The sequence below is a fragment of the Lonchura striata genome, chromosome 36 (assembly GCF_050655825.1).
Source record: "Lonchura striata isolate lonStrDom1 chromosome 36, ASM5065582v1, whole genome shotgun sequence".
Classification (NCBI taxonomy): Eukaryota; Metazoa; Chordata; class Aves; order Passeriformes; family Estrildidae; genus Lonchura; species Lonchura striata.
Window position 1 is genome coordinate 8,752,694 of NC_140738.1, and position 14,807 is coordinate 8,767,500.

The following is a 14,807-nucleotide window of genomic DNA, read 5'->3' on the forward strand; positions in this document are numbered from 1 at the left end:
GCCATTGTGGGGCCTCAAGGAACCATGGAGACCAATGTGACACTTGAGGGTCCCATGGAACCAAAGGTCCATTGTGACACTGCAGGGCCTCGCGTCATCAGTGTTCCATTGTGACCCTGTGGAGCCAAAGGAGACCATTGTGACACTGCAAACCCCCAGGGTCCAAAGGTCCATTGTGACATTGCGGCCTCATAGAACAGAGGAGTCACGTGTCATTATGGGGCCTGAGAAACCACGGAGACCCCTGGGACACTGCGGGGCCCCAGGGAACCAAGGGAACACGGAGCAGGTCTGGCTGGTTTGGCCTCCAGGGGCTGCCTGACAGCTTGGCACCTGCAGGGTCTCTTCTCATCTGCTATTGAAGCACTGGGGCTCGGGGTTTCCTTCCTATGGAAAAGAACTCTCCTTCTCCTCTAGGCACACATGGCCAGAATTGGGATTTCACCTCCATTTCCTTATATCCAGGGATTGTTCCCATGGACATATTGCCAGGACAAATCTGGCAGGAAGTTGTTTGGAAAGGGTCACTGCTTATCTGCCTCCAAAACACAGGGGAAGGCTCCACACTTTCCTTCCTTTGGGAAAGAACTGTCCTGCTTCTCCAGGTGCCATGGCCAAAATTGAGATTGTCTCCAAAGACTGCCCCTGGACAAAATCTGCCATTCCTGACAAGTCTGCCTGGCTTTGACCTAGTGAGGCTCTCACCTGCCTTCCAAACACTGGGGCCCTGTGCTTTCCTTCCTATGGAAAAGAACTGTCCTTCTCCTGCAGGTGCCAATGGCCATATTGGGATTTCACCTCCAATGTTGACTATTGTGACAGACTGGAGGAGATTACTGGCTGGAAATATTTCATGTGTGGGGGAGGAAGGGGCAGGTCCAGCCTTGCCCTATCCTGGAACCCCAGCACTGCCCTGCCCTGGAACCCCAATCCCCCCAGAGCCTCTATCCCAGCCCAGCAGTGTCTGCCAGTTCCTGGCACAGCACAGGCAATGCTCCACAGCCACCTCTGGAGCCCCAGCCCAGCTCCTGAGTGACCAAATGACCCCAAGTCCCACCTGGGGGAAGGGCCCAGGAAGACCAAGGAGTATTTAAGGCTGACTGCAAGGCAAGCACACATCTTGACCCTACCTCCTCTTGGAATTTCCATCTGAACATTGCTGGAATCCAGGAGTTGGTAACTGAGTGTGTGCTCCTCTGTATCTTATTGTTCTCTCTTTTTGTATCTATTTCTTCTATTTCTGTACTTATGCAAATATTGATTAACTTTAAATTGAACAGGCTTAAAGTTTGTGAGGTTGAATGGGCCAAGTCAATACTTTGAGAAGTTTTTTTTTGTTGATTGAATGCCATATTAAAATGTTTGCCAAAGTTTCTCTGATTTTCTAGATTTCCCAGTAAAGGCTGTTTTATTGTTTAGAGCTCCTGAGAAACTCTTGATAGTATTGCTCCAGTGCATCCAACTCAGAGGACACAAATTATTGTCATTCATTTTAAATGTCTCCATGAGAGAGTTTTTTAGTGGGTGGGGGTCAGGGCTTGTGTGTCCTGCTTGGCACAGCCCAGGCAGGGCTTTAACAGCCCCATCCCACACTCCATGTCCCAGCTGGAGCCGCTGGTGCCTCTGAGTTCTGTTGCCCCAGCCCCAGGGACGCTCTCCTTGTCTGCCCATTCCCCCAGGGTCTCTGGGCAGGGATGGCCTCAGTGGGGGCTGCTGACATCCTCAGCAACTTGGAGGCTGCTGCTGAATTTTACTGCTCCAGAGGCTTCTTCAGCCTTCAGTTCTTCAGTTCAGGAATTCAGCGCCCCAGGGCTCATTAATATTCAGAACACCTTAACAAGCCAAGCCTCTGGGAGTAATTTGATTTAAGCTTTCAAATCCTTTGTGGTTGACTAGGTGAATTCCATTAGTTTAGTTGAAATAAATGAATTTTATTTACACAGGGAGTGAGAAAACATTTTTTAGGTCCTGTTTTGATTTTTTAGTTAATACATTGATATGTGCAATCTCCAATTGAGACTGAATCCAACTACCTCCCCATGCAGTTGGAATAGATATGAATATCAAGACCCTTTATGGCTGACAATCCATCAGACTCTGTCCCTACCCCCACCCCACCATTTCCCCCATCCCAGCCCTGGCACTCAGAGCAGCCTTGTGCAAATCTGAGCTTCCTCCAGCCCAGGCTGCACCTGCAGGTTTCAGCTCCTTGGCTCCCATTCCCACCTGCTTTCCTTGGAGAAAGAGCTGCCCCAGACACAGAGGGATGTTCATTTATTGCCAGCCAAAAAAGCCTGGGGAAGGCACAGCTCCATCAAATGCAAAAGTCATTCCTCTGCTGGATATTAAACCCACTGTGCACAGCAGACAGTCTCAGAGCAATGGAAAACACCTTCTGTGCCCAGCACAGATCCCAAGGTCCCCCCAAACCCTCCCTGCCCCGATTCTTCCTAGATTTGCTCTTTGCACACATGAGTCACAGGCTGAAGTCCGGAGCTGCCTCCATGGCCAGAGGGAGGAAGAGAGGGAAAGTGGATGAAGAGCTCTCCTGTGCAGAGCCAAGGTCCAAGTGCAGCCCCTGCAGTGAGAACCACAACTCATCAAAGAGGAGAGCTGGAAACACCTGAAGGAAGAGGGAGAGGAAATAATAAACAGAATATTGGTGACACTAGTCAACAGGAAGATTAATATTTCTTCTCCTGCCACTTGCAGGGAATTCCTGTTTCTGGTGGGAAAACTTTGCCATTTCTTAAAAGTACTCAAATGACCCAGATAATAAAGATGTCCTTGAATATTATGAAACTAACAGGTATTAATACCTGCACCCTTTCCAGGCAGACATCAGCTGTGTGCCCATGAACAGACAGTGCCACTTGTGCCCTGAGGTGCTGAGATGGGATTGGATCTCTCAGAGAGGAGCTGAGGGAGAGCACAGCACCTTGCAAACTGCAGGTCCCTGCCAGCCCCGCAGGGCTCCTGTGCCATCAACATCTGCTCTGCTCCAGTCTGGAACAGGGCCCAGCACGGTGCCAGGATCATCAGAGAGCTGAGGTGTGTGCTGGAATCCCATGCCCTCCCCATGGCGCAGCAGCCCTGCATTTCCCTGCTCCAGCCTTGGTCTCCAGCACAGCCATGGAGGCTCTTTGGGCTCCTGAGTGTTCCTGCAGCCCCCAAGGGCAGCTGAGCTCTGCCTTGGGCACAGGCAGCCCTGGCCAGCGCAGGCCATGCTCAGCAATTCCTTGTCTGTGCCCGGCCTTGCTGCCAGCCCCGGCAGCGGCTGCGTGGCCCCTCGGTGTCCCTGTGCTGGCCCAGCCATGGTGCCACAGCCCCTGTGCAGCCCAGCCCAGGACAGGAGCATTGCGGCTGGGAACGGCCCCTGTGCCGTGGGGCCCTGGGCAGCCTTGGGGCTCTGTGCCCCATGGCCTCCCTGCTGGGCAGCCTCTGCCAGCTCCTGCAGAGCCCGTGGCACCTGTGGGGCTGCACAGACAGCCCTGCCCGGGCTCTGCCGGCCTCGGGGCCAGCAGAGAGGCGGCCAGGGCTGGCCATGGCCGGAACAGGCCCTGAGCCCCGCAGGAGGATGGAGCTGGGCCACAGCCAAACTCAGCCCAGGGCAGAGCTGGGCTCAGCAGCCAGGGCTGCCCAGGGCTGGCACAGACAGAGGCTGGCGCTGACAAATGTCCTGGGCCCCTCCCTGCTCTGTCCGTGCCCCAAGGGCACAGAGCAGCCTCCTCTCTCGGGCTCTTGCCTGTTTTCAATGCCTGCCCAGGCGCTGGCCCTGCCCCACAAGGCCTGGGCTGAGTCCTGCCCCTGCCCGCTCAGCCAGGCTGAGATGGACACTGATGGTTCCTGTGCCAGGCTCTCCCAGCCCAGCCCAGCTCCCTGCCAGCTCTGCCAGCTGCCCTGAGCTCTGGGCAGCACCAAGGGCCTCTCCCCAGCACAGCCCAGCCGGCTCTGGCCCCACAGCTCTGCTCAGCCCAGGCTGCTCTGGGCACTGCCCCACGGCCTCAGCCCCTGCCAAGGGCACAGCAGCAGCTGCAGCTCAGCCAGGACTCAGCCCCACCATGGGGGAAGGGGCTTGGCCAAGGCCAAAGGAGCTCCCTGGCTGCCCTGCTCCCCTCTGCCTGAGGTGCTGAGAGCTCTGCAGCCCCTCCTGCCATCCCATCTGCCCAGGCCAGCACAAGAGCCCTGGCCCTGGGGCCCTGCAGAGCTGCTCCTGCTCCAGGCCCAGGGCCCATCCCAGAGCTGGGGCAGCCACAAAGCTGTGCCCATTTCTGCTCATTGCTGCTCTGATGGGGATGCATCCTCAGCCATTTGGAGTTTGATGATGAATTTTACTGCTCCAGAGGTCTCTTCCTTCTTTAGCCCTTCATTCAGGAATTCAGTGAGAAATGCTCATAAATATTTGTTCAAAATACCCAAACAAGAAAAACCTCTGGGAATAATTGGAGTTTTCAGTTATTCTGTGGTTAATTGAACAGATTATGGAAGTTTATTCAAAGTGAATATACTATATTGAAAACAATGCAGAGAGAATTGTTTTGTCCTGATAAGTTTTCTTTTCTTGTTTATTGATTGATATCAGCAATGTCCAATTAATACTGATCCCCAGAACCTTCTAATGCAGTCTAAAAATATATGAGAATCAAGACCCTTCATGTCTGATAATCAATAACACTTTGTCCCCACTCCCTCCCCACCATGTCCCTCATCAAATCCCTGACAATCCTATGGATCAGGAATGTTGTGGCCATCAGGAGCAGGGCACTGATTCTTCCCCTGTGCCTCCCACTGGTTGGGCAGCACCTTGAGTGCTGTGTCCAGCTCTGGGCCCCCAATTTAGGAAGGACATGGAGGGTCTGGAGTTTGTCCAAAGAAGGGCAACAAGGCTGATGAGGTGTCTGGAGTACAAGTCTTATGAGGAGTGGAGGTGGGGTTGTTGATCCTCATGACACTGCAGTGACTAAGGATCTTAGGGACTTTGTGACACCAAGGGGCCCCATGGAACCAAAGGGACATTGTGACACTGGGAGGCCTCATGGAATCATGGACACCATTGGGACACTCTGGGGCCTCATGGAACCCTGGTGGCACCAAGTTGGCTGGGAGTGCTAATCTGCTGGAGGGTAGAAGGGCTCTGCACAGGGCCCTGGACAGGCTGGATCCCGGGCCCAAATCCAACAAGGTGAGGTTTAACAAGTCCAAGTGCTGGGTCCTGCACTTTGGCCACAACAACCCCTGCAGTGCTACAGGCTGGGGAGAGAGGGGCTGGACAGCAGCCAGGCAGAAAGGGACCTGCAGGGACTGATGGACAGCAGGCTGGACATGAGCCAGCAGAGTGCCCAGGTGGCCAAGAAGGCCAATGGCTCCTGGTCTGGATCAGGAATGGTGTGGCCAGCAGGAGCAGGGCAGTGATTCTTCCCCTGTGCTGGGCACTGGTTGGGCAGCACCTCGAGTGCTGTGTCCAGTTCTGGGCCCCCAATTAAGGAAGGACATGAAGGGGATGGAGCATGTCCAGAGAAGGGCAACAAGGTTGGTGAGGTGTCTGGAGCACAAGTGCTGTGAGGAGCGGCTGAGGGAGCTGGTGTTGTTGATATTGGAGAAGAGGAGGCTCAGGGAAGAAAAGGTGGTGTCAGGGCACACATTGGACTTGATGATATCCAGGGTCTTTTCCAACCTTGCTGGTTCTGTGATTCTCTGAAACCACTCTTGGAGCAGTTGCAGGAGGAGCCCTAGGCCTCCTCTTCAGAAGCTCCAGCAGCCCAGGTCCCTCAGCTTCTCCTCACAGCCCCAAAGCCCATCCTGTCAGTCCTGCAGAGCCTCTGCAGCTCCTCCTCACTGCCCAGAACAGGGAGCCCCACAGCCAGACACAGCAGCCCAGATGTGCACCCTGGCCTGGGGTGCCTCTGGCAGGGGAGCAGCACCAGGCACTGCAGGAGCCTGCAGACAATTCCTGCAGCACTTGTGGGATGATCCTGCTCCCCAAGGGACGTTCCCATGGTGCTGAGCCAGGAACTGCAATGGGGAGTGGGGCCAGAGAGGAAAGGGCAAACAGGGATGGGCTGTGTGCAGGGGAGGGAACAGGGGTGTGCAAGAGGAAGAAATCTGTGGCAGGAAGAGTAAAGAAAGCAAAGGTGAAGCCAAGGAAATGCTCAGGGCAGTTTGGGGGAGGCTGCCAGGCAGCCCTGGCTCTGAGCAGCAGTGTCTGCAGTGGGACAGGAAACTCCCAGCTGATGGGAACAAACTTTCTGGCTGACTGCAGAGGCCAGGACAAAGCTGAGTGGTTTCCCTGGCATCCCCCAGCCCTTCCTGGCCCCAGGGGCTGATGGCATTTGTGCTGCCTCAGGTTCATGTCCCCACTGCACCAGCATGGGGGTGCTCCTGCCTGCTGTGTGCAATGCAAACAGGGGCTGCTGAGCCAGTGCTGCCGTGTCTGTGCCTGCAAGGATGCGGCACCTCTGTGAGCTGGGGAAGAGGCCAGGGCTGCAGAGGGGGGATGTTGTTGGCAGCTCCATGAGGACGCTCTGGGACGCTGCCCTGGGCTGTGCAGCACAGTGGGGATGGATCAGCCCCTGCTCTGCTGCTCCTTCCCGTCTCCCCCAGGGCCCTTGCAGAGCACCAGCCATGCTGTTTGCCCCCAGCCTGCCCACGGCCAGCCTGGCGCTGCTCACGGGGGTTTTCTGTGCTGAGCATTGGCCTGGCCGTGTTCCTGAGAGAGCCTGGGCAAGGAGCCTGGAGCCCCCAGGCCCTGGCCTGAGGCGTCAGTGCTGCCCCAGCAGTGCCCATGGCCTGTCCCTGCTGCAGCCCTGGCACTGCCACCCCCAGGACTGTGCCCGGCCCCGAGAGCACTCAGGCCCTGCAGCAACACCAGGGCCACCAGGACAGCGGGGCAGGGCCACGGGAGCAGCACTGGCAGCACCAAGTGCTGCTGCTCCTGGGCACAGCTGCTGTGCCAGCACTGATCTGCCCCAGCTCTGCACACAGACATTGCTGCTGCAGCTCCAGAGAAGGCAACCAAAGGGCATCTCTGCAGAAAACTGTGCTGGGACATCCTTTAGTTCCTTTAAAGCCACCGAGAATACAGCCCCTCATTGACACAGTCTGTGGGCACAGTGAAGATGGAGATAAACAAAATTAAAAATGGCAAAAGGAATGACTTTTCTTGTTGACAAGATTAAGAAAGTAAAACAAAGAAAAAGGACCTCCAAAATGAAACCAACAAGAAGTATCAAAAAAATACTTTTAGTACAAGTGATTTGGCAAAATTTTCAGCAGTTTAATGTTTCTGATAGCATCCAGTCCTCAGTCTCCTCACTGCAGCCTTGAGCTCCTGGTTCCTCAGGCTGTAGATGAGGGGGTTCAGGGCTGGAGGCACCAACGAGTACAGAACTGACATGGACAGATCCAGGGATGGGGAGGAGATGGAGGGGGGCTTCAGGTAGGTAAATACACCAGTGCTGATAAACAGGGAGACCACAGCCAGGTGAGGGAGGCAGGTGGAAAAGGCTTTGTGCCGTCCCTGCTCAGAGGGGATCCTCAGCACTGCCCTGAAGATCTGCACATAGGAGAAAACAATAAAAACAAAGCAACCAAATCCAAATGAAATATCAACGGTAATCAGCCCAAGTTCTCTGAGATAGGCTTTGGAGCAGGAGAGCTTCAGGATCTGTGGGATTTCACAGAAGAACTGGGTCAGGGCATTTCCATGGCACAGGGGCAGGGAAAATGTATTGGCTGTGTGCATGAGAGCATTGAGAAAGGCACTGGCCCAGGCAGCTGCTGCCATGTGGGCACAAGCTCTGCTGCCCAGGAGGGTCCCATAGTGCAGGGGTTTGCAGATGGACACGTAGCGGTCATAGCACATGATGGTCAGCAGGAAATACTCTGCCCCAAGAAAGAATAGAAGGAAAAACACCTGTGCAGCACATCCTGTGTAGGAGATGGTGCTGGTGTTCCAGAGAGAATTGTGCATGGCTTTGGGGACAGTGGTGCAGATGGAGCCCAGGTCGCTGAGGGCCAGGTTGAGCAGGAAGAAGAACATGGGCGTGTGCAGGTGGTGGCCGCAGGCTACGGCGCTGATGATGAGGCCGTTGCCCAGGAGGGCAGCCAGGGAGATGCCCAGGAAGAGGCAGAAGTGCAGGAGCTGCAGCTGCCGCGTGTCTGCCAGTGCCAGCAGGAGAAAGTGGCTGATGGAGCTGCTGTTGGACATTTGCTGTGGCTGCACATGGGCACCTGTTCATGGAGAAAGGACAGGGAGAAGTCAGGAGAGGCTGTTTGGAGCCAATCCTGGGCCATTCCCTGCAGCCTGTCCTGCTGGGATTCACCCACCCTTGTTCCTGCTCTGGGAAAACCTTCACCCAGGTCACTGCCTGAGCTCCAGTTGTGTGGGAACCCCAGCCTTGTTTTGGGGCCACATGTGGTGGTGAAATTTCTCCTCCAACCCGTGCTTCCAAAGAAAAACTCCGCAGGCTTAGCTGTTCGGTCTCAAGGCAGTTTATTGCTAGTTATCTAACAGATTATGTTCTTGGACTGCAGCTATTTGATCAGTGGCCTGGGTAGAGGCACACACACACCCTGACATCCTCTCTATCTGCTGTCTTCTTCGTCTCTCTCTCCGCCCAGGGTTGCTGCTATCTTTTATAAGATATATTACGTATAACATGTTTACAATTATTCCCCAATACCTACTACCTACGTTGCCAAGTGTTTTTCTACTCTAAACCAATCTGTGGGTGCCAACATCACCAAGAACATGGAGGTAAGGAAGAAGAAGGAAGAAGGATGGGTTCAGCCCACTTTCCTCCATCTTAGAACTTCTGACCCCCATGTACAAAGTGAAAACCCCCCCTGTACATGTGCTAAAACCCCCCTGTACAATACTAAAAAAATTTCCCATCTTCTTTGTAACTACTTTTACTATACTATCTAACCTTTTGTGACTGCTTGTTCCACCTCCAAAGTTGGTAATTCATTCCATGGCTCAAACTCAAAATCACAGTTGTTTTTCAGCTGTCTGCCAGGGTCTAGAATGCTTCTGACCAAGGCCTGGAACCTCTAAAAATGTCTGAGAGACATTTTGAGTTCCCACACCAGTGAGAGAAAAGGACACAGGGCAGGGAGCAACATGAACACACCGAGGGCAGGGAAGGGGAAGTTGAGTCTCAGAATGGAGGGATGAGTGGATGCCTTGATCTTGGGGCTGAAATCCTCTGCTGAAGCTATGGAGAAGGATGTCATTGATACATCAGACACTCCTTTTCCCTATAAGGCATTGAAAAGTATGGGGAGATGACTTGTTCAGCAAAGGCCTCCATGCTAAAGTGAGCAAATGTTGCAGTAGGTGTGATATCATGAGAAGTTTGAACAGAGAAAGAGAGAAGAGTGATGAGACCCTGTGCCCTCAGGAAGAGGAAGACCTCTGTTCCCAGAGATGAAGATGATTTCAGAAATAGGTGAAAAGAACTTTTGCTATTAAACAGCTCATCTTTTAAGTAATATCCCATAACATTGGCTATAAAGACAGCTGTGGGAAAAGCTGTGGAAAAATGGGAGGGACTTCACAATTACAGATTTTCCTGGGCATCTGCTATTCATGGAAATTAAAAGCCATGAGATAACTGTTTTCTTGTGGAGAAGTCTCCATAACATTAACAAGAGGAACTTTTCTCCCTTTTAGCTGACAATTTAGGTTTGATCTCTTTACACTGTCAGGTTGTACGAAGAGGGGAAGTGTTCTGAAAGTTTTGTCCTGATTCTTTTTACCCTTTCGTTTAGTTACTGTTAATAAACTTTTCTTTAGAAATTTAAAAGTTTATTTTAAAGTTCTGAGCCTACTTTGCCTTTCTCCTAACCCTATCTCACAGCAGAAAATGAGTAAGTATATTCTAGCGAGTGCACTGGTAATTAGCCAACACTGAATCCACCACACTAATTAATGCATTGGCCAAGAAATCTCAAATTGGCAAACCAAAACCACTACAGAAACTTCCTGTCATGGTTTGACACTGGCACAATGCCAGTGCCCCCATGAAAATGTGATCCCTACCTTGAATGCTGTGAAGTGGAACCTAGAATAGAGCAAAGCAGGCCCAAGCTTAATAACAGGAAAAAAACTTTATTAAACTACTACTACAAAAGAAAAGAGAAAACTAAAGAAGGGGGAAAAAAAACCACACAAAGATCCAAATGAAAACCTTGCAAAACATTCCTCCCCCCACCACCCAACTCCAACAAACCACAGTGAGACACAATCTGGACCCCAATCAGGTTTCCACCCTCCAAACAATCGACACTCAGTCCATCAAGGGAACAGAGTCTCTCCTGTGCCACAGACCCCCCAAGAAACACAGCTTCACATCCTGTGTTTCCATGTCACACATGGCACCGCCTGGAGAAAAAGTTTGCCATGGTGACCCTTCTCCTTGCCATGCACAGTGCTCTCACCACAATGCATGGATGGTCACTGCCTTTAGGATTTTTCCTTTCAAGGATGCCCTGCCAAGAGGGGAGAAAACAACAGTTCAGTTTTTCATTGTTTGGGACCACAGTCCCCCCCATTTTCCCCTGGGGCCGAGGGCTCAAGAACAGAGATCTTCTTCTCTTCTCTTTCCTTTCCAGGGCAAGGGGGCGCCACCACAAACCCCCTAACCTTTTCTCTGTTCACTCCAATTTTGTCTTTTTCCCAGCTGAAGCAGGTCTCTTGACTCACTGGCATCCTCCCAAAACACAGTCCCTCTTGAAGGAGAAGATTGGTTCAGGTTGTGGCTAACACGGAAAAGTCCAGCCAAAAGCCACTCCTTGTCCCCCTCCCCTCTAGAATTCCTCCTTCCAACATCCCAGGGTCCAAGGTGTCCCTCTTCCTCTCTTTCAAACCGAGGAGGGGAAAGGAAAATTCACAAAGCTTTCATTTTCTCAAGAAAGGGTTAAAAGTCTGAACTCCCAGGGATGGCTCGATGCCCGGACATCCAGCAACTCCCACACAACTGGGCACCTTGGAGCTCCCCCCGCTCCTCCTTCCTCGCGGTGGAATTGCTGACAGGACAGGATCGCCGCCGTCTCTTTCTCTCTCCCCCTCCAGAGAGAAACCGGGGGGGGCGGGGGGGGGGATGGAGACATCCCAGATTTCTTCCACCCTTCCATCTGCAGGGGCCAGCCCGGTTCCAGTCCTTCCACCACCCTTGGGGCCTACCTTTCAGGCCATGGGGGCTTCCCCTCCCCCACCCAGCTTGTGGCTGGGCAGGGGAGGTTTGCACTGCACGCTGACCGGAACCAAAGAGAGCGAGTTCACCTGGGAATTCTGCTTTCAACCCCTCTGTGTTCTCAGAGGCGTGTCTACTTTCAATTGGTCAATATCTAAATTGACCTCTTCCTTCCGGAAAAAAATTCTCTTTCCGTGTCAAACCACGACACTTCCTGATCCACTGCCCCAGACAAGAGAGAAATCAAGGCAGAGCCATGGTTTGTCAGGACTTGTTTGATCCGAATGAGCCCCATGATGCATTTGGAGCTGAGCCCTGGAATCTCACAGCCTGAGAGGAGATTGCACAAACCTTTACAGGAGTAAAAGTCAAGAGGAAACACCCAAGGTGTCTCAAGGCATTAATGGGACCCACTGAGGTCCATCCCCAACACAAAGTCTTCGTGGATTCCTTGGAAAAGAGAACTGGAGACCAGGATGGCACAAAAACCTCTCAGAAACTGAAAATGGCACAAAAACCTCTCCGTTTTGAAAGGACAATCCAAAGTACCCCAAGAACCTTGAGGATCTCAAAGCATTAATGAGCCCCACTGAGTGTCAGTACAAAGCTCTCATGGGACTCCTTAAAGCAGATAATTGGGGCCATGATTGCATAAACCTCTCAGAGACTCCAAGGCAAAAGCCAAACCCAAAGTCCTTTGCAAAACCTGCAGTCCCTGGGAGCAAGAAGGAGCCCCCAGGGCCATTCCTGACCAAGGCTCCCCAGGGACTCCTTCCAGCAGATCCTTGAGGCCACTGGGATGTGGGCATGGGGGGGATGCTGAGGGCAGGAGCAGGGGCTGACAGTGCCCAGCCTGGCTGGGGCTGTGCCAGGAGGCCCCAGGGCCTCAGGACAAGGTGTCTCCTCACAGCCCTTAGTGGCACAGACCCTGCTGTGCCCCAGGGCACCAAGACTTGGCTTCTCTTTGTCCCCTCCTGTCATCAGTGCCTCCAGTTCTCTGCTCTGCCTGGGGCCTGGGGACACTTTCTCAGTTGTGTCTCTCGGTGGGACCCATTAAAAGTCCCAGAAACTTTGGAGCTGGATTGCGACTTGGAGTTCTTCAGAGGTTTCTGCAGCTCCCTCTCAGGGCCTGATGTTCAGGGCCTGAGCACAAAGCCCCAGAGGTTCATTAAAGTCCTTGTGCTGTGTCTGTGCTGCTGAGCTGGGCTGGGCTCCTGGCACAGAGGGTGATCCTGGTAACCAAGCAGAGCTTCAAAAGCACATTTCTCTTGCTGAGCAGCTCTTCTCCCAGCCCAGCAGGGCTGGGGCACTGCCTGCAGCCAGCCCGGGCACAGCACAGAGGCACTGAGAGTTTCAATCAGTCAGGGCTGGGAAGGGGCTGAGAAGTGCCTGGGGCAGAATCACTGCCAGCCCTTGGCACAGGAACCTCTGGCTGCAGGACAATGCAGCTGCAGCTCCTGCAGTGATCTCCTAAAGCTGGAACATCCCAATGCCCACAGAGCCTGTGAGTGCATTCTCTGCTCATCTCCTGTGCAGAGCAGCCAGGGGTGCCCAGGGCTGTCCTGCAGAGCAGGGTCCTGCAGCCCAGGGCGCTGTGCTGGGCCAGGGACTCTGCTGCCTGCCAGGGACAGCTCTCAGCCGGCCCTGGAGCTGCTCCCAGCGCTGGCCAGGAGCTGTGGGGGGAAGGAGCCACCCTGAGCAGGGCAGGTGCTGCTGCTGAGAGGGGCTGGCTGGGGCAGGGCTGCTCCCAGCTCCAGACCAGCCTGGACACAGCTCCGGAGGACACTTCCCAAAGAAGGTAAGCCTGGGATTGCTGTAAAGATCAGGAGCTTTCCAGATGGTGTTTTCAATTTCGTTGTTGGAGAAGGATGGGAAGGTTGGGGTGATGACAAAAACTGTTCTTCTTTTTATATATTTTTCATATATTCATAGCTCTGCAAATTACTATGATTTAGTTATAAAATTATAATCCTTACATAAGTCTATTAAACTGTTAAGTGGCTCTTCTAAACTACTATTATGTACTTATATAATTGGAATCCTTAGCTGTGTCTACTATGTTTTCTTCCTATCTCTCAGATTTTACACCAATAAGCTGACTGTCTAAATACATTCCTGAAATACTGTATAGTCTAATTAGGAGGGAGTGGATCTACAAGAACAGCATTTGGTTTTTGACCAGAATATGAGCAGTCATAACAAAAAGTGGGGCAAAGAAGCCCTTTGACCTACTCCAATGGGTTGATCCAGGGGTGTGTAACTTGGGCAACTGAATCTCCTATTGGATGTTCCTGTTAAATATCCTAATTGATTAACCTTAATAATTGTTGAAATCAGTGGCTGGGTGTGCCCCATCCCCACTGGGACACCTGGAACCTTCCAATAAAAGTCTGTTTTTTTCTTTAATGTTGTAACACTCTTGCAAGTGCTTTTTTTCTCTTTTAATTGTAGATAACAGGGGGATGAGAGAAGCAGAACAGGAATTGTAGTCCCAGAATCACAGAATATTCTAAGTTGAAACGGACACACAGGATCATCAAAGTCATGTTTGAACATTTACAGAGACTCCAGAATGGTGACTTTGGCTGGTCAGTGTCTCTGCTGGGAGGCTCCCAAAGGGCCTTCAGGCCCTCCTCAGCCCTGGGCAGCAGCAGCATCACCTCTGTAGGGCCCAGCAGGGCTCTCCTGAGCTGCCCTTGCCCAGCTGCACACAGAGCCTGCCCCAGCCAGGGCCCTGCACACAGGCAGGTTTCTGTAGGGCCGGGCCCAGGGCACACAGGGTGGGATGGGCTCTGTGAGCGCTGGCAGGGACAAGGCACCTCTCAGGAGGGGATGTCCAGGCCCAGGGAGATGCTCAGGGAAGGAGAGGGGGCTGGACAGAGCAGTGCTGGGGGAACAAACCCATCCAGCCCCTCACCTTCCCTCAGCCACAAGGAATCCTTTGCCTCTCACATCTCTCAGTGGCAAATTCTGAGTGCAGCAGGAATGCTGGGGAGTTCTGACCTCAGAAGGCCAGCAATGATGTGTGGGTAGGAAAACAATTCCTTAAACCAACTCCTGACATCTGTTTTGTTTCCCTTAGAAGTATGAGTGCAGATGGTATCAAGCCTCTCTGCAATAGGAATTACTCCCCTAATAAATCCTGAATATCCAGCCTTGCCCCTCTGCTAAATGGCCACAAACACAGGGCAGCAGGACAAGGATGGCTCCTCGAGAGCCCCCACACACTGCCCTGGCTGCTCCTGGCACATTCAGCCAGCACAACTGGAGCTCAGGCAGGGACCTGGGTGAAGGTTTTCCCAGAGCAGGAACAAGGGTGGCTGAGTCCCAGCAGGACAGGCTGCAGGGAATGGCCCAGGATTGGCTCCAAGCAGCCTCTCCTGACTTGTCCCTGTCCTTTCTCCATGAACAGGTGCCCATGTGCAGCCACAGCAAATGTCCAACAGCAGCTCCATCAGCCACTTCCTCCTGCTGGCACTGGCAGACATGCGGCAGCTGCAGCTCCTGCACTTCTGCCTCTTCCTGGGCATCTCCCTGGCTGCCCTCCTGGGCAACGGCCTCATCATCAGCACCGTAGCCTGCGGCCACCACCTGCACACGCCCATGTTCTTC

The 14,807-nt window shown here is 53.0% G+C and overlaps 1 protein-coding gene across 1 annotated transcript; it reads right to left on the reverse strand.

The window, feature by feature from the left end:
* Window positions 1-6,901: 6,901 nt before the first annotated feature.
* Window positions 6,902-11,904, reverse strand: LOC144247622 (olfactory receptor 14A16-like). The gene is made up of 2 exons (XM_085565573.1): window positions 11,186-11,904; window positions 6,902-8,229 (listed from the first exon to the last, which is right to left on the reverse strand). The coding sequence occupies exon 2, from the start codon at window positions 8,204-8,206 to the stop codon at window positions 7,274-7,276; it is 933 nt and encodes a 310-aa protein (XP_085421699.1). The 5' UTR covers window positions 8,207-8,229; window positions 11,186-11,904; the 3' UTR covers window positions 6,902-7,273.
* Window positions 11,905-14,807: the final 2,903 nt, after the last annotated feature.

Excerpts from the sequence above, each read along its gene's own strand:
- LOC144247622 (XM_085565573.1), bottom strand. The coding sequence starts at position 8,206 with ATGTCCAACAGCAGCTCCATCAGCCACTTTCTCCTGCTGGCACTGGCA.